At 45.6% G+C, this 23,171-nt stretch overlaps 1 protein-coding gene across 2 annotated transcripts in view; it reads left to right on the top strand.

Annotated features, from left to right (window-relative positions):
* Positions 1-23,171, top strand: part of GRIPAP1 (GRIP1 associated protein 1) — a 555,884-nt gene that overhangs the window by 222,583 nt on the left and 310,130 nt on the right. For both annotated transcript variants that reach the window (XM_078664658.1, XM_078664657.1), the window contains 4 exons: positions 6,109-6,186; positions 7,570-7,665; positions 9,274-9,330; positions 19,530-19,629. In XM_078664658.1, coding sequence (XP_078520784.1) covers positions 6,109-6,186; positions 7,570-7,665; positions 9,274-9,330; positions 19,530-19,629 — 331 coding nt within the window. The remainder of the gene's footprint in view (positions 1-6,108; positions 6,187-7,569; positions 7,666-9,273; positions 9,331-19,529; positions 19,630-23,171) is intronic.

The following is a 23,171-nucleotide window of genomic DNA, read 5'->3' as shown; positions in this document are numbered from 1 at the left end:
CCTTTTTGAAGTAATTCTTTACCTTATTTACAAGGGACATTTTTCGCTTATTTCCGTACATAATATCGTATCTATTAGCTTTCCACTGATCCCTTTCAAACCCTTGGTTTCTTGGATCGGGTCTAGTCTCTGGAGAATACGAGTGCCACATACGATTTATACGCTTAACTTTGTTTACAAATTACCTCCAATCAGAATGCGTCTTGCAATTCCGTGCGACCAATGGGTGCACGCCTTCAAATATTTTCGGCCAATGGGTGCGCGGCCTTTTTCGCGAGACAGTTCTCACGCTTCGGCGCTCACCCCTCCTTCACAATTCCAGCCCCGCTACCCGCCCGCTGTATCTACCTATCCCAGCGCGGCACGGAGTGACGTCAGAGACGCTTCGCGACTGACTCCCTCCCTTCACAAGGTAACGGAAACTTTCTTTCTTTCTAAAGTGCTAGTGCTTGGTTATTTTACAACGAATACACATTCGCCACAGTGCTCAAGTGTCTAGACAGGAAAGATTTCTTTTACTGCAAGTAAACTACTTCCATTTACTTTTCACACGCTGCGGGTAGATCTCTTCCGCCTACCCTTCACTCTAGCATCAGTGAACCTGTTACTTCCCTAGACCCATCCACTCTTTTCCGGGATATATCCGAGTCTAAGGTTTCCCAGCGGACCCCTTTGCTTTCACTCAAGCTCCGATGAACCTGCTACTCTTCCGATGTGACCCTTGCTAGGTTACGCCACTATTGGAATTTTGCCAATGAACCTCGTTACTAACATTTATTCGCACACGTATTCAGAAAAAAACCCTAGTTAGTGCTTCTGGTTTTCTACTTAACCTGCACCTAACTTTCCTTGAGCCTGCGACCTCAAGGCAATGGATTCTATTCACCACTTGCCTATTCCATTCCCCGGGGAGTTCTGACAACACTTAACGATACGTTTTACATACGCATGGATTAATACATATAACAATATAAGAACAAGAATAACAATTTTAAAACAATTCTTAAATTTCAAAAACAGCTCATTCTCAAGAGAGTGATCAGGTCCCTCGAAATGGCCGCTCTTTTAGCAGCATCAATATACTAGCAGCTACCGACTTGACTTAGCTTAACTAGTCCTTTAACTATTCCCTAACCATCCTCTGCTTACCAGAAAATACTGATAGAGCGCGCGGGTTACCCGACCAATAATTTCGCCACTTCTGGCTTCGGGCCCATATATTTAAATCACCATATACATTGATCTGATGACCTCACGCTCTGCTATCAGATATTTGTGAGTTCCCTTCGTTATTCCTCAGCGTACCCGACTTACCATCCACCGACACGGGTACCTATGACCACCATGGATCAGGGAGCTAGCTGTAAAAGGAAAGGCAGCAAAATACAAACCCAACAAATAATATTCAATACCTTTTGTAAAATGACCACGGACAACTGGAAGTTTTAAAGTCTTTATCTAATTTAGTAAAATTCAGAAATCATCAAATTCACAGTAATTAAGCAATCGATAATCAGAATAACAGAAAGTACATAGCTGAATAGGAAATAAGTCAGAGCCACCATTTGTAGATTAATGGAATCAGGACACACTTAAATGAAAGACCAGGAATTAGAACGTTTAAGATGAATCACTAAAGATGGGATAGGCTTTGATTAGGACTAGGATTCTAGAATTATTTCAAGGGAATAAGACCGGAAATTCGGGACATTCATGTAGCTATAGGAGAATCTATGAAGAGAGACACGCTATGCTTTAAGGCAAAGTTCTTTAGACAGTTTAAGTAAGGAGGTTCTAGACCATATCAGGAAATGACAAACTGCAATGCAAAATATAATTTCTTACAAATAGGGTGACATAGGAACACGTTATGAAATAAATGCAAATAACTTTATGATTCAATGGTTGCTGCAAAGCATGGAAAATTAACATATGCAAAGGTATGTCTTTATTAAAGCAAAAGACAGAAATTCAGAAAGGTGCAAGATTCAGAGTGATATTTACCTAGACTGGTGTGAAAACCAAACCCTGGCCACGGGTCAGTTAAGGACAGGAAACCCTCAAGGAAGGATACCCCTCAGTGGACAGCAGGTGCAGAATGGACACCCCGGACAGGACAGGAAACCCTCAGATTAGGAATCAGGACAGGACCTCTTTGACAGGACCCTCAGGACAGGACCAGCACCCGCAGTTCGGAAGCAACGCCTGCGCTCCACCCTCTCTGCAGCTATCGATCAAGACCCCGATTGGGTCAGCGAACTCCCAGCAAAGTGCTCCGCCAGCACGTTAAGGTTTAGTAAAACCTTAGTCTATGGTCAATTTCGGACAGAGTGCTCCGCAGTACTCTGTATCTTCAGTCACCTATTGAGTGCGTTGGGTCAGTGACAGGTCAGCTAAACCAGACAAGTCGGACGACTTCCCTAGGTGAACCCAGGGTAGATATACTGTTTTGGGACGGTGTACCACCCCCCAATGTTGCAAAGTGTCAGAATCCCTCAATTTGTATTGGTCCTAAGGTAGGCTTTGGGTAACACACCAATCAGAATAGACTATTTGGAGGCCTAATTTACATCTCTGGGTACCGCCTAGCAAGATTGGGGTTCCCACGAGAAAGCCGCACAGAATACAATGAAGAGAATACATTTTGGTTACAATTGAGCATAATCATGATGCTTCTGCTCGGTGAGGTGTCCCTTTCCCAGGGTGGCTCTGGCATCAACCTTCTTTGGCCTGAATTCAATGCCATGGCAACTTCTGGCGAGTTTGCGCAGAAATACCCTCCAAGATGGACTCCCCAGCCCAGCACCCCTCCGAGTCGAGGATACATGAAAAGTAAGCGAAAACAAATTAAAACATAGAAGTGACGGTATGAAAAACACATCATTGGGTTTGTACTTTAAACTTATCATTATAAAAATATACTATGCAACTGAAATGTTAGCAACATATACACGCTCACAAGAGCATTACCACGTTATTCACGAAAGCTGTGTATTACGCATGCGCACCCTTTCCCACCAAAACTTACAACTACGTCAGGTCACGTGAGTGTGACTGACGCATGCGCAGAAGAACTTTTCAAGCGGCGGCCATGTTTTAGAGACATGGATTAGTTGTATTAGAAATACACGTACGCAAGCTTCCTCTACCTTGTTCGAATATGAATATAAAAGATTAGTAAGACGTACAAATTCTATTAATTGATTACACACAGGCGAGGTTCTTGACTCGAGCAAGTCGCGATGCGAAGCTTGCTCTATCAAAAGGAAGGAAAGGAGCTGGCACAGTGAGATCCAGTAACCGGTGTAACGCAAACCAGGTCTGGGCTGCAGCGATTGATAGGATCAAGTTCTCTCCTTGTAGTCGAAAGGCAAACATGTTAACCAGACGTGGCTCATGCGGCACACCTGTGGGACAATGGGAGCTCCCTTTCTGGGCCTGTAATGTTAGAAGTTGCCAGCAAAGGGAGCATTCTGATTGGCTGGCCAGCTCCCACCATTCCACTCTGGCTGCTAAATATTATGAAGGAATTAGTCTTTCCATGTAGTGCATCAACTTTGATTTGTCTGCTCCAGTTCCTTCCTTCCTTCATTTTGTTTTTTTAACATATTTTTGAAGAGCACAGTCACCAAAAGAGAGGATGAACAGACCAACTTCTTTTGTAAATTTTGGTATAAAAATAACCTAAATGCCTCAAGCAAGCTTTTCATAAATGAGAATGGAAATTATACCAAACCCCTTCTCCTGATGACCTGTATTCTGTGAAACCCTTGCACTTACTTTACAGTCAGAATACACCCTGGTGTATTTTAAATTAACTTGAATATCCCTTGTAGCTAATGGCCCCTTACCCAGCGTCTTTTCGTAGCCATGTTACAGTAAAGTAGTCACTTAGTGAAAGTTCATTCATAAAGATGCACAAGTGGCAGAAGTGACGTCAAACACCTCTTCACCCCTGATGACATTACATTGGTGATCTATTATCCTACCCTCAAGTGCTCAGCTGTCTTTTATCTGCTTCTGATGTATTAGGGTACAGGGTAGAATCTGCAGGAATAAAACCTGTTTACTTCCTGTTCCTGATGTTACCTTCATGATCCCTAAGACACGGGTTAGCAAGGTGAAGCCAGTTGTAGTTTCTGCTGCCTCTAAATGATGTACAAGGGTGGCTTCTGCAGGGAGGTGTCCAGGGTTTGGTTTGTGTTTTCCTGGACGGATACGTAAACACCTACTGTACTCACAGTTTGCTACTGACATATCTGTTATTCCATTCCGAATGCAGGCTTAGACCTAATGCTTCCTTGAGACCAGAATAGTGAAAAGGGGTTGGGAATTGATGGGAAATCATGATTGGGAACAAGTGGACAAATTGAAAAGATAAAATAGCATTATTTAAGTAGAAAGGAAAGGGTTGTGTATAATGGCTCAAATGATGGGTGCAAAGGAATGCGAGAAGGCCGTACGAATATGAGAGGTAATTGGACGGACAGTGTATCCAAGGGATTGAGGACCTGGTTTAAAGTTTGGCAGATATCTACTCCTTCCCATCGTGATAGAGATCCCAAATTCCTTATGACACATACATTGGGATCTAATGCACTTATAGTAAGGCTGGCGGTGTGTGTGTCATGTTTGTAATAGCGTACCCATCCACCATACTCTTGACCATAATGCACTTGTAAAAGGCAGATGGGCTGTCGGTCAGGTTTGTGACTGAGTGCTCGTCCGCCAAACTCTTAAATTAGGCCCTGAACATCTTGAAGTCAAAGCGAGCTGTGTAGGATGGAAGAAAGAGTGGTCAGGGTAGGAGAAGAGACAGGAGGTTGGGGTGCCTCCACTCAAAAGCCATCACCCAAAGGTTACTTTGGGCTTTGAGTGATAGCACTTCTGTCTCAAGGGATGTTGTCTACACAGGATTAAGTCCTGTGGATTGGGCCACCTGTTTGTGTTGCGCCTTAGATTTTTCCTAGTGCATTTTTTGCCATTGCATACTGTGTGTAATGTTTATTTACAGAGAAGGAATTTTTATACTGTGACCCAGACATTTCTTCTTATTGTAAATGTTTGCTATGTTTTACATTGTGTTGGAGACCTCTCTAGTGGCTCATGGTGCTAATATGCCCCTTAATTTGTGCTCTGCATTTAACCCTTTTCCCCATGACCCATAATTATGACCCCAGCTAGAGCTTTAAAGAACTTTGCCGCTCCCTACAGGACTAATGTTCAGAGGAGCAGGACAGAGAAGTCATTCTTCACAGCTTGTCATCCGTTCCCATGACAATGAGGGATTTGTCCTTGAGCACGTCCCCCTGTGAGACGACATGTCTATTCCACCTTCTCTCAAAGCCTTAAAGCTTGTGATCAGGCTGCTGTCTCTCAGGATGAACCTGTACCAGCTTAGACAGGAGGTTCGCATCTCCGGAACAGTCTTTTGACCAGTAGAACGAGCACTTGCCACCTTAGACCCAAGTATGATCTCCATTGGAGACAGTTTTTACCAAAGAGAAACTCAACGCCATATACACTTACATCTCTTGGGCAGGCTGTTGTTCCTCAGAATGAGCCTGTTCTACCATGGATATACGGAGCGGACTACTACACCCTAAAACAAGTCTTAACATCTCCCAAGACCAGCACATCCTGTGTAGTCTGACGTGCAGGATGAGTTCCTACAACTTCAGACCCAAGCCATGCTTCTTGAAACCAAGCTTTCATTTTTCTGCATATGCTGCTTTCTTTCCAGAACCACCCCCTTCATCTTAATACCAAGTTGTGCTTCTCCTGTGCAGGCTTTTATACATCTGAATGGCTCCAATCACTTTAGACTACCAAAGCTGTGCCCTCTGAACAGCTCTACCAGTTAAACCCAAGCCTTGGGTCTTCTGCGTGGGTTGTTGTCTCGCTGGATGCCAAGTGTCACTGGGTTTGTTCCTTCCGCTGTGTGGATAGTCACATTCAGCCTAGGGTTGTGGAAGCTCTGGAGAGAGGGCACTTCACTCTCTCTCAGGCCTCCTTCCTTAGCCCTCCATCTCGCCATATGTCATCCAACATTAACACCAAGTGCTATGATTGTCTAACACTCGTCCATCTCCTTCTCTCTCTCCACAGGAAACAATTGAGAAAAACCAGGGCGAGCACGCGGAGAACGTCCAGCACATCCGGGATCTGCACACGATAGACCTGCAGGTAGAGTCATCGCAGGTACTGGGGTGTGTGGATGGGAGTACTGCTGGAGCAGTGTGTTTGTACGCAGGAGATGAACATCTTTCTGGACAACTCGGTAGACCCCTGGTGCTCCCTGGCTTTACTACACCAGCTCTGGTCTGGAGCAGATTATCATAGCGTCAGAAAAAGAGCTCCTTCCTTTAGCTTTGGACGCCCCAGCATTCTAAGTCAGGATTCCTCTTGCCCCTGTCTGTAGCGAGGAACTCCATTAGACTTAATTCCCGCAACCCTGGCATGTAGTGCAGAACACAGTGACACTGAAAGCAGGTAACACCTACAGCCATGACCGGTAGCACCTGAAATCATACTAGTACTCAAAGCAAGACTATAATTGTCGCAGGGCCTGTAGGGTAGGACACCACAGCACTCCAAGAACACAGTCCCACGAGCCCGCGCCTGTAGGGCACCATCATTCTCTAGACAGGCAATTCCTACAGTCCTGTCCTATGCTTTAGAACACATTGCAATAAACCAAGCTGGGGTGGCAGGAGCTTCATCACTTGCGTCGCAAAATACTGGCACAATCTACCATTCCACCCAAGAAATGCAACCGAGCTCTTCTCCTTTAGGAAGGGGCTGAAAACCTGGCTATTTACTGTATAGTCATTTTAACCATAGCAACCAATCAGACAGTGCTCAGCGCCAGGACACCCTTGGGTATCAGTTGCGCTTTAGAAATTTTATTAACATAACATAACATTGGACACAAAACTGTTACACTCTTCGCCCCTGGGCTGTCGTTTGGGGCACTGTACTGCCCAAAGCTGACACTTAATACCAGCTCTAGCCTCTAGTGTAGGACAGCATATCTCCTGGCACTACTTTAATTCCTCCAGTAATTCAGGATATTGTAACCATTAACGAAGAATCTACTTCGCTGTTTCTGTAGCGCAGTGTGCACAAGCACGGAGGGACAGGTACCTCAGTCTCCTCAAGCGCACTTATGAGATAGTTACTCCTGCTCCTCTATACTGTATGCATCTTAGGGTTAACCCTCCAGGCGGTCCTGCAGATGCTTCAGTGCTGATCTCTCCTCAGCCTGTTGTATAATTGATTTGATTTGATTTTGGGATTTATTGAGCGCTCGAATGCCCGAGGGCGTCTTGGCGCTGATGAGATCGAATCTATCTGCCAGAAGAAGTAGTGCCGTTCTAGTTTAGGATGAAAACAGCCAGGTTTTCAGGTTCTTGCGTAAAGACCATAAAGAGGGACTGTTTTTGAGTTCGGCGGGAAGCTTGTTCCAGGTTGTATGGCGGGATGAAGATTGAGAGAAACAAGACCAAGGGACCAGAGCGCGATGAGGCTCTGGCCATCCTAACCCCTGCTTTCCCTCTTGTGCTGCAGAACAAGGACCAGGATATCGAGGGCGTGAAGACGCAGTTGGCAGAGGCGCAGCGACAGAATGACGAGCACCTGGAGACGATGAGCCGCCTGCGTCAGGTGAGGCTGGAGCATCGCAGCATCTCACGCACCCCGCTTGTTAGATGAGGAAAGCTACAGTGGTTCTGTCGGGGAGCAAAACAATTACATTGCAAATGATGAATCTTTTCACCAATATTTTATACAACTCTCTGCTTAACCAATGTGCCGGAGAGTAAAAGTCGACTAAATCACAGCTCGCAACAAAGTGAATATTGGAACACAACAATACAACAAAAGAAACCCCAAATTGTTTTCAATTTTTTTTATTTTTTTCTATTTTTTATTTTTTTCAAAACATATAAATAAATTTTTCAAGGGATGTCAAGGTGAGGCATAACTGTAAAGTGACAAGTGTTTCAAAGTGACAATACGTGCCCAGCACGGATGGTGCAGTGCATATATACAGGAGTGAAGCTATATCCCCTTCGCTGCGGGGGTTATTCCCCCGCTGTGCTGGGGGGGAGGGGGGCGTGCACAGCGCCCCCATGCTGATGACGAGCTCAGCTCGTCATGAGCTACGGCGCTTCGGTGCTCATGACGAGCTGAGCTCGTCACAGGTGCATTGGTTCCCGTGGAACGCTCAGCACAACGGGGGAATTCTCCCCGCACCTGAGCGTTCCACGGGCCATGACGAGCTGAGCTCGTCATGAGCACCGGAGCGCCGTGGCTCATGACGAGTTCAGCTCGTCATGAGCACCGGAGCGCCTTGGCTCATGACGAGTTCAGCTCGTCATGAGCGTTGAAAAGGATATACAAATATATACAGGGTGAATTATGGTCACTTTACACTTTACAGTTATGCCTCACCTTGACAGCCCTTGAAAAATGTATTTTTAATATGTTTTGAAAAAAATCAAAAATAGAAAATAATAATAATTTTTGCAAACAATTAGGAGTTTCTTTTGTTGTATTGTTGTGTTCCAATATTCACTTTTTTGCGTGCTGTGATTCAGCCTACTTTTACTCTCCAGCATATTGGTTAAGCAGAGAGTTGTATAAAATATTGGTAAAAAGATTAATCGCCATATACAATGTATTTGTTTTTCTCCCCGACAGAACCACTGTAGCTTTACCCAGGTTTTGAGGGACACAGGGTTCCCCCATTGTATCTGTATGCCCTTCTTGTTAGATGGCAAAAGATAAAACGATCACTTTGCGATTTAGAAAGCGCAGTCACTGCCGCTGTAGACACACAGCACCCTGCATCACCAGCCATAGGTGTTCCTGCATTGGGATGGATGGATGTTTCTAAACATCGATGCAGTTGTTTCTTCTTTTTTTGTAGTCGTGCTCCTGCTTCACTGTGCATCTGAATGATTGTTGAGTTTCTAAAGGTAGAACAAATGGGCTTGGAGGGAGGGCCTCTCCAACCACTGCAGCTGTAAGCACCGCCACCGTCCTTGAATCCGATGCCCAAAATCAATGTTGCAGCTTTGCCAGATCGTAATAACAACAGCAGCCGAGGGACGGTGTTCTCTGCTTGATTGGAATGGGCGTGGATTATGTTCCCTGGCCAAGGACATAGGATTTCGTGAAGCCAACCCTCCTATAAATGTTCCTCTTACCGAAACTAGGTGCTGTCAGGATACACAACTTTGCAACAAATGTAATTTTTCTTTCTTTCAGGAAATAAAGGACACAGTCGATGGGCAGCGGATTCTTGAGAAGAAGGGCAGTGCTGCAGTGAGTATGGGGGTTCTCTGGCATCTGAGTAATGTTTTAGTTTTAACTGTTTTGTTCCAGCAAATCATCCAAAACAGATTTACACAGATAAGTTACATTGACAATGCACAAAGAGACCATGTTTGCGTATATGCCTAAAATATGACATATTACAAATACAAAAATGAGGCGAACCTGGTAAGCGAAGAGCTTAGTTAATATTAAAGCATGGCAAAATATACTCCAAACAGAGATGCAAAATAAAGGCTCTCAATATCTCTTTCAAAATAAACTTTCAGGACAGGTATCCCTCAGGCGTTCCTTGATAGCATATATTGCCACAGTTCTTGGCTTACTTCTGTACCAGTCGGGGGATATTTATCGGTCTTGGTACCATCATCCGGAAGAGTATCAGACAATTATTATAATCTTCCTTCAACGCAGTCATGATAGTAACAACAAACTCAGCCAGGTTCCTATCCAGACCCCATGAAGGCAGATGAAAATTTTACGTATTTGAGAGAGAGAGAGAGACTGAGACTGTGTCGCCAAAAAGCTACTGGTTCTACCAACCACTAAAGATGTGTGCCTTTGCCAAGCTTTATAAAACACATATTTAGTCCTGTAGTATTGTATTTTGCACTTATCGATACCAGTAGTGCTATGCACCATCTACATCATCTTCAAAGACTTTGCCCACATGCCACCAGTGACTGGGCGTTGTAACCAGTTAGACTATTTTCCACCTGTATTTTTGAGTTCGCTATCAGAGACTCTGTAAAGTAGCATACCCTGTTGGTGCCTAGCTGGGAAGCATTTTGAACAAAGTCAGCAATGGATGGTGTGTGAAAGATTCTGGTCTTATCTGAGTTGGTTTGACAGAAATGTCACAGTTTTGGAAAACTGATCTCTTGCAAAACCATATTGTTTTAAGATGTCTTAAAACTTTAGAAGCACATGCTCTGAGGTAATTAATTTACAGATTACAAGGTGTTCCCCCCCCCCCCAGTGAGCGGGCCCATTTTGAAAACAGACGTACAAACGCGGGACCTTCTGTAACACCACCCCTTAATAATTCTTTACGTCTGTCTCCAAATGCTAGCAGCCGGGTCAATCATCTTAAACTGAAAGTGCCTGTGAAGGCGCTGGGTGTTTTGATACTTTGAAAGATGACATGACTGAAAGTAACTGTTGGGATGGGAAAGTCCCTTGATGGTGAAGTACGTGCACCCCTGCCTCGTGCCCCAGCCGCTATGATATCTCGATCAATGGTGCTGATTTTTTAAGTCATAAGCGAACATGGATCATGTGTGTGTGCCATGACATATGCCTGCTTCACAGATTGCAGTCTTGTTGGACCAGGAGGAGAGCACAAAGCTCTGCCTTCATGGTGGTAGAAGGCGTCTGCCTTTACCAGGAGTTAAGCAGCACGAGCGCAGCGGTGGCAGCAGACCGTGCAGTGATCAGTGGGGCCTTTTTACCAGTGTCGGTTCTGCTGCTGTGTGCTTTACTCAACCTAAGCCAACATCAATTTAGTATGTAGCATGTTTGGATGGATGCGTGTGCTGAGTGTATGCATGCGTGTGAGTGGTACAATACATGGAAGACTCTGGGTTCCATTTTGAGAGCCCCGGGGCTGACTGGAGGATTGCTGCACTCCTGGGAGCTGGGCGGGACACACACTGGAGGAAGACGAGCCAGGCACGGAAACGTACTCTTTGATTCATAGAGAGGATCCTGGAAAGGGGCCTAGGCACGTCTCAGAAAGGAGATGGGGCTGGTAAGAGAATCATAAAGAGTTGGGCTGGGGCCTTTTGATAACCCATTGATGCACATATCACTGTGGCTGACATCCATGCGTGAGCCTCTAGCCGCTCTCTTAGCCTGTATGAGATCTGAAGTCGCTCCTGCTGTGACAGACTGCTTCCTGGAGAATGGGCAGGACAGAAAAGTGGGGACTTCAAAAGTAAGCATATACCCCTTTCATAAAGTTCAAAGACTCTGACACTAAATCACAATGTTGTGTCTGGAAACAAACTATAAGCTATAGGAGTTGAGGCAGCCAGTGGCCATGTATGTTGAGGAGTAGAATTCCGCAAGACCAGGACTGGTGCCAAGGTTTGCCAGTTACCCAGCTGCGTTAGGGGACATCACCTATGGAAATTCAAGACCGCCAGCCCTGGACCTTGGAGTACCAGGGCTTGCCTGCTTACTAAGATGATTGTGCCCTGTAAGGAAGTGTGGATTGCTTGGAATGAGCGAGGTCCAGAAGGGGATCCTGTCGAGTGAGCCCCCATAGCGCGGTGTGAGGAAGCGACTGCTGCACCGATGGGGCTGTCACCTGTGTGAAGACTCAGGTTGACGACACCGTACACCATAAAGGGCCACCATGAAGAGTGCATTACTGCTGTGCCGATCGGGCTATAGCCCATGTGTGGAGTAAAGTCTGAGATCCCATATGCCAGAGGGGGCCGGCGCGAAGAGTGCGTTGCTACCATGCCAATCGGGCAGTAGCCTGTATGCCAGAAAGGGCCACCTTGAGTAGTCCATTACAGTTGTAGCCATCGACCTGTAGCCCTTTGTGGAATAAGTTGGTAACCCCGGATGACAGAGGGTGGACTGCTGTGAACAGTAAAGGTCATCACCTGGTTCTGCGTATGCCGAGAGGGAAGGCCCCTATCGCCAATCTTTCTCCAAGTAGTGACCTGTGAGCGCCTGAGCTACAACTGAAGCATTAAAATCTGAGCGATCCTGCCACTACTACACATGTGAGAGATTAAAGGAACCTATTGCGTCATCGGAGGAAGCACCGCAAATGGCCAGCTGCTGCCCCTGTAAAGCCGAGAGTGCTACTCGCCGCCGTCAGCAGCTGCAGACCTCTGTGACATCCGAGCGTGGAACGCTTCCGGGGTCTCCGGTAGAACAAAACTGGTGGGAATAGGTAAGACTCATTACCGGGTCGAAGAGCCCTGGGAAGCGTGTTCCGCCTCGTAGCGCTGTGGATGCTGGAACACTTTTGATTTTAAAAGAGCCCGAGTGGTTCCCTAGACTTGGAATTCTAGTGGGGCCTAAACTTAATGTCGCCTATCGTGAATGGGGAATAACCTCCACCAATAGAGAGAGGGAAGTGGGACTCGGGGCCTTCCTATCCAGCACCATTTTAGTTGATACTTGTATAGCGCACTACTCACCCTCAAGGGTCTCAAGGCGCTTGTACGAACCCATCCTGGCTTTCCCTGTGAGGTGTCCACTCCTGGGCGCCCCCAAGGTGGAGGCCAGGCATCCTTAGCGTTTTGGGGGCCGTTGTGGAGATTAACAAGCTCTTTCCCAGAGTTGCAGAGTCGGACTCCATGGTTGGAATAGGCACCGAGGCGAGAATTATCAGGTCCGGGGAAATTGAGCCCAAGACCCGCCGAGGCGGGGAATTGAACCCTGGTCCCGGGCTAGACCTCTGCATCAGGGTCTGCCGCTCTAACCATTGAGCCACACTTCTCCACCATAGTACTGAACTCAGGAGGACTGTATTATTTATGTATGCTGTATTTAAATTTGTGTTCATATATAAATACTCTTTTTTTCATAAAAGCAAGTATTTGGCTGGACAGTCATTCACTGCTGCTATTGACTGTATTTTGTGCTGTGAGTGTGTGCTCACCTCTGCAATCTACCTCCCGCCAAGAAGCCTTAGACTGCTCGACCCACACTACTTTTGAGAATCAAGTGCTGAAGGGGTACTTGGCTCAGGCCTCGGGCATCCGGAGTAAAAGACCTCAACGCCCACGGTTCGGCCCAGTAGCGCCTGCTTGACCTGTGGCCCTCTGAAAGGGATTCTAACTAGCAAAAAAGGTTTTCATCATAAACGCAGAAACAAACTGGTACAGATTACCGTAGCGATATCACCAATCTTTCCCCAAGTGGTAAAATCTAGTTTTTTTTTATTTTCAGTATTTATATAGCGTTGACACCGCCACGCTGTCAGTAGAGCACTTTACACATAAGAATGGAATCGACATATCTGTCTGTAGGTCTTGCTAGACAGATGGTAGGTTGGTACTTAAACATGTACATCAGATAATCTTCTCTGTATCAGAACCTTTGCAGCCTCTTCAACGGGGAAGGGGGTGGGCCGGTGGCATTCCTATGTACAGGTTAAAAAGAGGCATTTCCAGGACATAGGGAGAAACAAAATAGATTTTAAGTATTTCCAGAGTGTGGTTTGGAGAGGAGGAAGGCATTTATGCACAGTATTCAGAAGTAGCGGACTTTTAGCCTGATTTCGATCACAGCAGACCGGTTACTCCTTCACAACGGGGACAGATATCCCATCCTTCGAGAGTTGAATCGAGTCCTTGTTTTTGGCTGCTTGGAAGCTCCCCTTATGTTATGTTATGTTATAGATAGTTTTGTAGCGCGCTCTGCTACTGGGGAGTATCCTGGCGCGTTGCGGAGGTGACCAAACATAACATTATGAGGGCAGTGATGCAACACATTCACCATCTGTTTAAGACCTGCTCTTTGCCTTACTTGTTTTGCTCGTAGTTGTACCACTGCCTTGAGACATTTATCAGACTCGTCAATAGCTCCATTTCGAACATTCAGAGTTACTCATAGTCTATTGCTTCAGCACAGTGAGTTTAAGGCCACGGTAGAGGAAGATCCAGCAAATCCAAAACATACTCCCAGTTTTGATGAAAAGGTAAGTTTATTTTAGGATATCAAGAAATATCTTGCAGCCCTTGCAGAGACTTGGTGATAGTGCCCTTCTGCCTGCAAACTCCGCTTGAGCGCGGTGCCTCTGTGTGCCAGGGTATTGCACGCCAAGCGGCAGACTCTGTGCATTATACACTCCCAGAATGAGCTACAATTGTGCGCTTCATATAATATTGAAAACAATGACTTAATTTTTAGCTTATATTACGTACATTGGGGGCGATCCCCAAATCCTGTACCCTGAAGACTATTGCTGTTGCCTCAGAGCTTAGAAACTGCGTGTCCTGAGGGATAGCGCTGCTGTCTGAGAGCCAACACGCGCCTATTCTGATGGTTAGATGTCCTGAGAGTTGGCTTTGCTGCCTTGACTGAGTCACAGTTTGTAACCTGAGTGACTGCTGTGCTCCCTAGGAGGAGAGCCGCTATCTTGTGCTACAACAACAATAGCTCTGCTGTCTGGGAGCCGCAACATTCCCCTTACAGATGTTTGTTTGGTCTAATGTGAGAGCCTCTGATATGTCTTAAAGAAGTCCTACATTTTCTGTTCGAGGGATAAGCTTTGGCCACCTTTGATGAAGTGAGGTACCAGGTGAAGCGGTGCCTTAGTGACTGAGTCGACAAAGATGTGTGCTGCGCCTGTGCTGGAAGGTGCTGCGCCGCTCCCAAGAGTTCTTTTCAGTACTGAGTTCTTTCTGCTGCTTACGACTGATCTCTGGTTCTCCGCTCAGGCTTGATGTCATTTGGTTCCTGTTCGCTAATTCCACGACACTGCGTCAGCTGAGAGGGATGGCCCCATTACTGGAAAAGCCGCGCAGTGATAAGAGGGCTCTGCACTGTGGCTGCTGCATGTGATGTATCGCTACTGCCAGGCCCAATATTTATTGCAGCCAGGCCGACTCCCTTGCATTGCACCCTTGGGTGCAGGGCTGCGCTGCATACCAATGCAGCTTTCCCTCCACTGAGGGATGAGTCCCCAGTGCTGTAGGAAAGGACTAGACTGGAACAAGGTGACAAGTGAGTGATCTGTGTGAATGCCATAAACTCACCCCCTCCAGAGCATTTCTGTGCCTTCATCATCCTCTGCCAGCATGTCCTCTCATGAGCTCGCTGGCACTTCAAGTGATCTACTGCCCTAATGGCTGCCTTGTTTGCAGACATAGCCCTCTACTGAAATATCCCCAGGTGGCAGGCTAGATCCAGAAGCCCTTGTACTAGGCCTAGTTGTAGGTCCTGCTCTCATTGAACTGGGACAAGAACTGAGATAAACCACTTCCTTCACCTGAGCTCTCTAGTTTCTAGATACCCTCTGTCACTTTTAAAATAAAATGTGTAGAGGCAGTCAACCTTTCTCTTTGCGGACTGCACTTTTGAAACACTTTTCTGTAATTTCCTGATGGGAGTGGTAGCAGTGGAATTGGCTGGGGGACTAAGTCAGCTTTTTGAGAAGGGTGAGCAGTGCTTAATTTGGGCCGGTGCTTTCCGGTGCTCAGCACTGGCACTTAATTGCCAGCACCGGGGATTAAGACTGTCTGCCACATGGTAGTGGCGCTGCCAATTTAGGTACGAGCACAGCAACTTCTGTTTATTATTTCCATTTCAATTTCCAATTATTAGGATTTGCTTCCAAAGCCATTCTTTTAGCTTTGGGGCCTGTAATAGTATGAATTTTCACACTATTAAGAGTGTGATGATTAGTAGTGTGTTGGTGCTGTCATTGGCAGTGCTGCCAGGGGCAACGGATGGTGCAAGCTCTAGTGTCCTATCGAGAGCCCCGGCACTATGTTTTTTACAAATTAAGCACTGAGGGTGAGGGCTTATCCCATTCAATTGTTTTCGAGGCCCATTGGTCTGACATCTAGAATAATTATGGTTGCACCAGTACATCACTAGTGTGATTAAATGGCTTCACCCAATGACAAGGGTGTTAGTTATGCTGCTGATGCTAGAATCCAACTTTCGTCCCTTTCTCTGTTCTTTTCCCTACAGTATTGGACAGTAATTCTAGTGTGTTTCTTCTTCTGCATCTGCAAAATGTTGCAGCCTAATTTTGTCTTCTGGCAAAGTGTCAAAAGCAGAACTGGGATGTTGGTAACCAACTCACATAATAGATGCATGTAGTGTCCAGGACGCGCCATGATTCCGAGGCCCGCTCCGCATAGTACTAGTTGCACACTGAAGCCCAGAGGATGAGGGAGGCTAAACTGAGTGACATTTCTAACTATAGTGTTGTAGAAAACCAATGGTTCTGGTGTGGCCAAAAGGTCCATACCAAAAGTGATTCTGTGGGGGGCACTATTTTTGAGAGTAGGAAGTAAATTCCTCTAGGGAGCAATAAACAATGTACGCAGGGATATGTAGGTCAGTTTATGGCAGATATTTATTTCCAAAACAATAGTATTCAGGTGCTTACACAATAAGTGAAAATAAGCGTGACGTGAAAAGTGATGGTGAAATTAAAACTAAAACACACAAGATGATGGACGGAATGTTGCACAATGACAAAACATTCACCCCCAGTCACAGATCTGGGTTTAATCCATCGTTATTTTGCTCACCACACCATCCCAGTTCAGACATGGCCATATGCAAATCAGTCTGACCCTGTGCCTCATGGGAACAGTCCAGCCCGAACTGCCAAGCCATGTCTTCCCTGGACCGGAATCAAGCATCCTAGGACCGGTTTCTGGCATTACAGCCGTCTTCAGCCAAGAAAGCTTGACTCCAGTGGCTTAGTGAGCTTGTTCTGCTGCTGAGGCTGAGTGCGCACTCAGCCCAGGCAGCCTCTGCAGCAGGACAAGCTCCGCTCTAAATCCATTTTGGTGTGAAGGGCTCTGATTGGTTGATAGCTTGAGTCTGCTGTTCAGAAGACTAAAAAGAAGGAGGTGTGGGTCCTTTACCTTTGGAAAAGAGACCTGGACAGAGATTCGTGAAAGGCGTAGGTAGTGTAGCGAAGGCATAGAGGTTAGCCCATCAGGCTGCACATCTGATGGGCTTTGTGTGTGGCGGAGGCCTGCTGTTCTCCCTGGCTTGGATGAAGGTTGATAAGGGGAGACTGGTGCTGGTATAGCTTCAAGGCTCTGAGCCCCCTGCATCATATTGCAGTGGCTGTCTTGCTGTTGCAGGTCACCGCTGAAGCTATTGTGTGGAGTGTCACTGCAGGCAGGAGAGCGACAATGTCGCTGAAACCCTTTGACACCAACACTACGTGCACCCCGCTGAGCCCATCATGTTTCCTTAAGGATTCGCTAGGAAACCAGGTCACAACTAGCAATGAAGCAATTTGCAGGCCAGCGGAACGCTGCAAGGCGCTCTTGTTTCGTGCTGTGCCGAATGTTTCTTGTTGGCACTCCACTAACCTGAAATTGAGCAGTCTGAGGCTTCCTGGCACACAGTTGAGCAGCTTCTCTGTCTTTGAGGCAGATCTCTCCATGTACTTCTCCTGAGTGTATGCTATCCTGGAGGCCTGAGGGGCACTGGGTGTGGGTTTACTAAATCCTGACCCTCATGGTCACTCTCAGCGCGAGAAAGGATGGTCTCACCCGCAAGACAGTGACTGAAGGACCATGCTGCTCTGTTTATTCCCAATGAAGATGGCCTTTGACCATGTCTCTCAGTTACCGTGGGTGCTAGTGGGTGCAATCTTGTGAAAGGAGTTACAGGTTGCCCGAAGGTGCTTCGAGGTACATTACAACTGCATATATGTGCTTGCAAAATAGGTATTCTAAATCTTCTTATGGTCTATCTATGTGACTGAAAGCACAGGTGATAGTTCACCCTGTTAGTATGGCTGCTGTGGGAAGAGAGAAGTTTATCCAGCTCAGGGTCTGCACACCTCTGTCTCTACCCACTCCATGCTTTTTGCCAGGTTCATGTAATGACCCTGGCATCGCACATTATCGTATATGTGACCCGCTTTTTCTTTTGGGGCAAGAGTGTGGCAAGACTATCTTTCTAATAGATACATTTTCCTGAAAGCTCCTCACCTTATGAATTATCATTCTATGATTCATACTGGTCCAGGGGAAACTTGTTCCCAGCCTTCTCCAAACCACTGCCATGGGGCTTCAGTCATGACTCCATGTCTGGACATGACAACACCAAATTATATGAAGTGCCGGCCGGCTTTATGGCTCCAGTTACTGTTTAGCTGCGCCTCATAGACATGAGTCAGGAGCTCTGTCTGGTTGTCTCATCAATGAAATTCTTCAGCTTTTCAACAGCGACTACGTCGAACGTCTTTCCCAAAAGTTTCAGGCTTTAACCCTTATCGCACATGCCACAAGATGCTTTTTCTTTCGGATCCACATTATATCCATATTTGATTTCTGAAATAGGAGGACGACACAGTGGCTAGCGGTTTTTATGCCTTTTGGGAGCGGAAGGCCAACTTTTTTTTGCCTAAGACTGGTAATCAGATGCCAAACTAATCTCCTTTGCCCCCAGATAAGTCACCTTTCTGGGAAAGCTCTACTAAAAGATCTTACCATGAAAAGTACAAAAAGGACCATAGGAAGCAGATGTCCTTTTCTACTTTGAGAAAATGGTCCTGCTCGGTCTCCGCTGTTCCCGAAGCTGGATGTCTGCCTTACATCTCAGACATTCAATGATGGGTATTTTGAGCAACCTTTGTTGCATGACTTCCTTCGTTAACCAGCACTATCCACTCTCACCAAGGTATTGCTTTGGGACTCATTCATAAGGTGAGGAATCTTGGGGACGATGTATTCTTTAGAAGAAAAAGATACTTAACTTCGGTAACAATTTATCTGGCTGCTACATAATCTTCCTGCAGGTTTCTCACATTCAGTGTTCCTTTCATGTACCCCAGCTCCTGTCGTGTTTGTGTGACTCGAAGATGACCCAGGTCAGGATATGGTATCAAGGACTTAACCAGTCAGCAATATAAGACCTGTATAGATAGGGGTACAGGTTTCGAAAATTCTTCCAGACAGAACTCAGGTCGCAATAAACCTATGTGACATGGCCGGGGGTAGCAGGAACCCTTTTCAGTCAGGAAAGGTAGCAAGGACCCTACGCCGACAGACACAGGTAGCCAGGAACGTCGATATTCAAGAAAGCAGCTGTAAGGTGAGGATCCAGATTTGACAACCTCCATCTATGTGCGACGTGCCCCGAACCACCAATGAAATGGAGAACTGGTTGCAATTCAAGGGCTTACACTGCAGGTTTTGCATTAAAAATATGAAAACTCAATAAGAACATCTAGACATGTCAAAGATCTCATTAGCTGCAACTCATGCATTGTGGGATATTGACATTTGGATTTAAGCTAGACTGTAAGGAATTGAATGTTTAGTCATTGACAGCCATGAAAAACGTTATGCCGCCCCCACCATGACAGACACTTGCACGATGCCATGAAGCAGTGTCTTGTCAGTCATTCATCCAGACCTTTGCAAAGTTAGAGCATGTGGAAGCAGGCTGGTCCTGGTCTCCTAAGGAGGGAAGGCCTCTCCTCTCGCTCACTGTCTTCTCAATTCTCTTTTCAGCTGAAGGACCTGAAGCGGCAGCTGCAGCTGGAACGCAAGCGAGCAGATAAGCTTCAGGAGCGCCTGCAGGAGATCCTGACCAACAGCAAGACGCGCACAGGTAGGGTGGCCGCAGTAGCGGTCCTCTCTCGTAGAGCACCGCCTCCATAATCCAGGTGTATTTCAAATTGTCAAGTCAAGCGAGGTTTACCATGTGCATCTACCACATTGAGTTTCCTTGATTTTATCCTCAGCATCGCTAGCATTACATTTTCTTTGTTGCAGAAAATATTCTGCGCCCCTGGACCAGCCTGCACACTAGTTATCTTGCACCACGGTGTGGGAGAGCGAAAACCCATAGTAGCGAAAGGAGTCACAGCACCCTTAACGCAAGCGTGCTGGATAAGAGTCCTCGGCTGTCTTGCAGTTCTCGATGAGCTGCTATCAAAGGGGTTCATACCTCAGGGCTGGGGCACTCCCTGGAGTAGCCGTGCGCTCCCCAAAACACCCATCGTTCATTCATACGTCAGTCATGGAAAGCATGGATGCCGAAGCCCCTGCATAAACCCAGGTTCTATCCTGGATACACGGTGACCATGATCCTAAACCATTCCATTCTGGAGACTTTTGATTTTATTGTGGCTACAAAATGAGCTGTGGTATTTATGTAGGAAAGATGTGTTGGTACTCTGTGTGCCCAGGATATAGCACGCCCAGGGAATGCGTACCAGCACTGAAGGGCCGCGCTTGGGGTCTGTGGCGCAACTTCTACTACATTTAACTCTGCTTCGATTCACGCCTTGTTGTGAGAAGCCTCAGTTCTGGAATTAGAGATAGGACTAATATACAGCCACATTGGTAATTCAGATCTAGTTGTGGGAAAGACATTACTAGTGCTGATCGAAGACACAATATCACTTTTAATCCACGCCTGATGACAGACGCGGAACATTATCATTTTCCTCTTTCCAACAAGAGACTGGAACAATTTTGCATTGAACACACTGTTTTTGTAGTTCTCCACATAGCCAAAGATTGGCTGACAAGTTCTAGAATTGTTGAAATGGTTACAGAAGTATTTTAAACTGGTTGTTTGAATGTATTTTATTACATTATTTTGTTACTTTGTTGTGGTTTTGTATTATTGGCTCTGCTCAAAATATGTCTTGGCCACAAATGTCACCTGGAAATGAACCCATGCAATGGAAGCCAAGGAAGAAAATATGTATGACTTATTTAATAGCCCTAGGAGGGAAAGGGTTTGCAGTCTTTGGAAGCATGCTGCTGCGTTACATAATTTAGGGGTTGAATTCAGGCCGGCGCATGAAGAACTACTTAAGACACAAGTGGGTGATGGGCAAAGGGAGCCGGCGGGTGTGAGTGAGGAGTCATTGGAAATCCTTTAGAAGCATTTTTCCGCTCACAGTTAATGTTTTGGGAAAATTCACTTTTTATGTGGGTCTAAGGATAAGATGAGAACGTGGTGGGGTTACCCTGCACAGAGTTTTATGTGAGTGTGGTACTCTAGCTGGTTAGTTAATGAAGGATCAATTGCTTATGTGTGCAGCTAATCCTGGGCCTGATGACATGTAGATATTGGGGCTGCATATTCTGATGGGTGAGAATTGTGAGCAGATGTAGGGAGAGTTAAGTGGAAACCCTAGGCCATAGCAAAGGGAGAAAAACCGGTGAATGTGGTAACCATCTAGGTGTGGTGGATGATTCCAAAGTGAAATGTTACAGGTGGGGTTACATGAATGTAGAGCATGCAGCCTATCTAGTGCAACAAGAAATGCATTCCGTAGAGCAAGCGCAAGAAGAGGAAATTTTACACAAGCATGCAGTTTATATATTGCAAGCACTTGAAGGAAGTCAGACATGTGAAAAAACCTATTTGTGCAAATGTCACAGTTATTAATGGTCCAATGTTTATCACATCAGGTAATTACTGTGTGCGCTAAAGTGTACATCCCTCAAGCCTGATAAATAAGAAACCATTGGGATTTTGGTACTGTAAGAGCTAGAATTTGCATCGTATTCCCCATTTTCATGGCAAAACCTATGAAAACTGGAATTTATTGTACCTAATAAATTTGGAATGTAGGGGTAGCATGATTTTTCGGGTATAATAAATTCCAATTACTCCTCGGGCATTTATTCTCAAGCACTAAGTCTTTTCAAGTGTTTTACTCCCAGCACAAATAAAGTACAAAAGCAATATCTGTGTTACATGGAGTAAGTCTAGAATGACATTTGATGAAAGTGCCTTTAGAGAATAGTGTCAATCAGTCGATGATTGTAGGAGGCATGATGAAAGTACTAACTCTGGTGTATGGAGTAGCTAACTCCACAAATGTTAGTGCCAAAAAGAAAAGGCAAGGTTTGTATGTGTGTGGATTTGGGCATGCTTAATTTGTACAATTGGATTGATGGCTATACTTTGCAAAGTATATCTGAGATGAGCACTCCTGGGGAAGAAAGAGTGTTTTGGTTATGTTATCATTGTACCAACAAATTAAGTTACAGGTTGAGTTAAAGCTTTTCACATCCATTGTGACACCACTGAGAGGTTACTGTTTTTATAAAATGCCTTTTGAGTTGACATCAGTTTCAGCAATTTTTTTTTAGAAGTTTATGCAGAAGATATTCAAGGACACGATTATTGCATTGTGCTTTTAACATGGACAGTTTAATCAGGGAAATAAATGCAAAGGACATTTCAAGGTTCTGTGTGAAGTTATGGGTCTGAATTGGTGTTGAATAGTAATAAAGTGTGTCTAGAGTGATAACATAGAAGCTTGACATCTGGGGGATGTTCTTTAAGAAAACAGCATTAAATCTAAGGCTTGGGTGTTGGATATAATCATAAATGCATGCACCAGACCCAAACGGCAGTTGAGGCCTCTAAGACTTGCTGAATGTTGCCAAACGTATTTACGACATTTACTCATATGGCAGGACCATTCGGAATAATCATTAAAAATAGTGTTGTATCAGACTCGTATTGGTGCAGTTTGTAAAATCTGCCTTTTTAATGTTTTGGAAAAAAGCAAAAAGAACAAATGAATGATGTAATGCTGAATAATGCAAACATTCACCCCAGTCACAAAGATCTGGGTTTAATCCATCTTTTTTTATTCACCACCCCAGTTTGGACCCAGGCATATACAAATCGGTCTTGACCCTGCTCCTCATGGAAACAGTCCAGTCTGAACTGCCAAGACATGTCCTCCCTGCACCGGAAACAAGCATCCTGGGACTGGTTTCTGGGTATCACCCCATATCAGCCAGGCTAGCTTGAATCCAATGGCATAGTACCCACATCTTAACATACCCTTCCCACTTAGGGCAACAAAACCACAAAGAACAAATGGTGGATGGAATGCTGAACAATGCAGACATTCATCATCAGTCACTAAGAACTGGGTTTAATCCATCAGTTTTTTGCTCACCACGCCTCCCCAGTTTGGACCCAGCCATCTGCAAATGAGTCTTGAAACTGCTCCTCATGGGAACAGTCCAGTTCTTTTTGATTTTTAATGTTTTGGAGCAGCTTTGGCCCTGGTGGTAGATGGGAAAGAAACACCAGTGGCATTAATGAGAACAGACACATACACTTACTGCTCTGGCTATTTATTGACTGAACTTTTGTTTAGAACATGT

This window comes from Lissotriton helveticus, chromosome 10, assembly GCF_964261635.1.
Source record: "Lissotriton helveticus chromosome 10, aLisHel1.1, whole genome shotgun sequence".
Lineage (NCBI taxonomy): Eukaryota > Metazoa > Chordata > Amphibia > Caudata > Salamandridae > Lissotriton > Lissotriton helveticus.
This window is presented reverse-complemented; position numbering and strand designations above follow the sequence as displayed.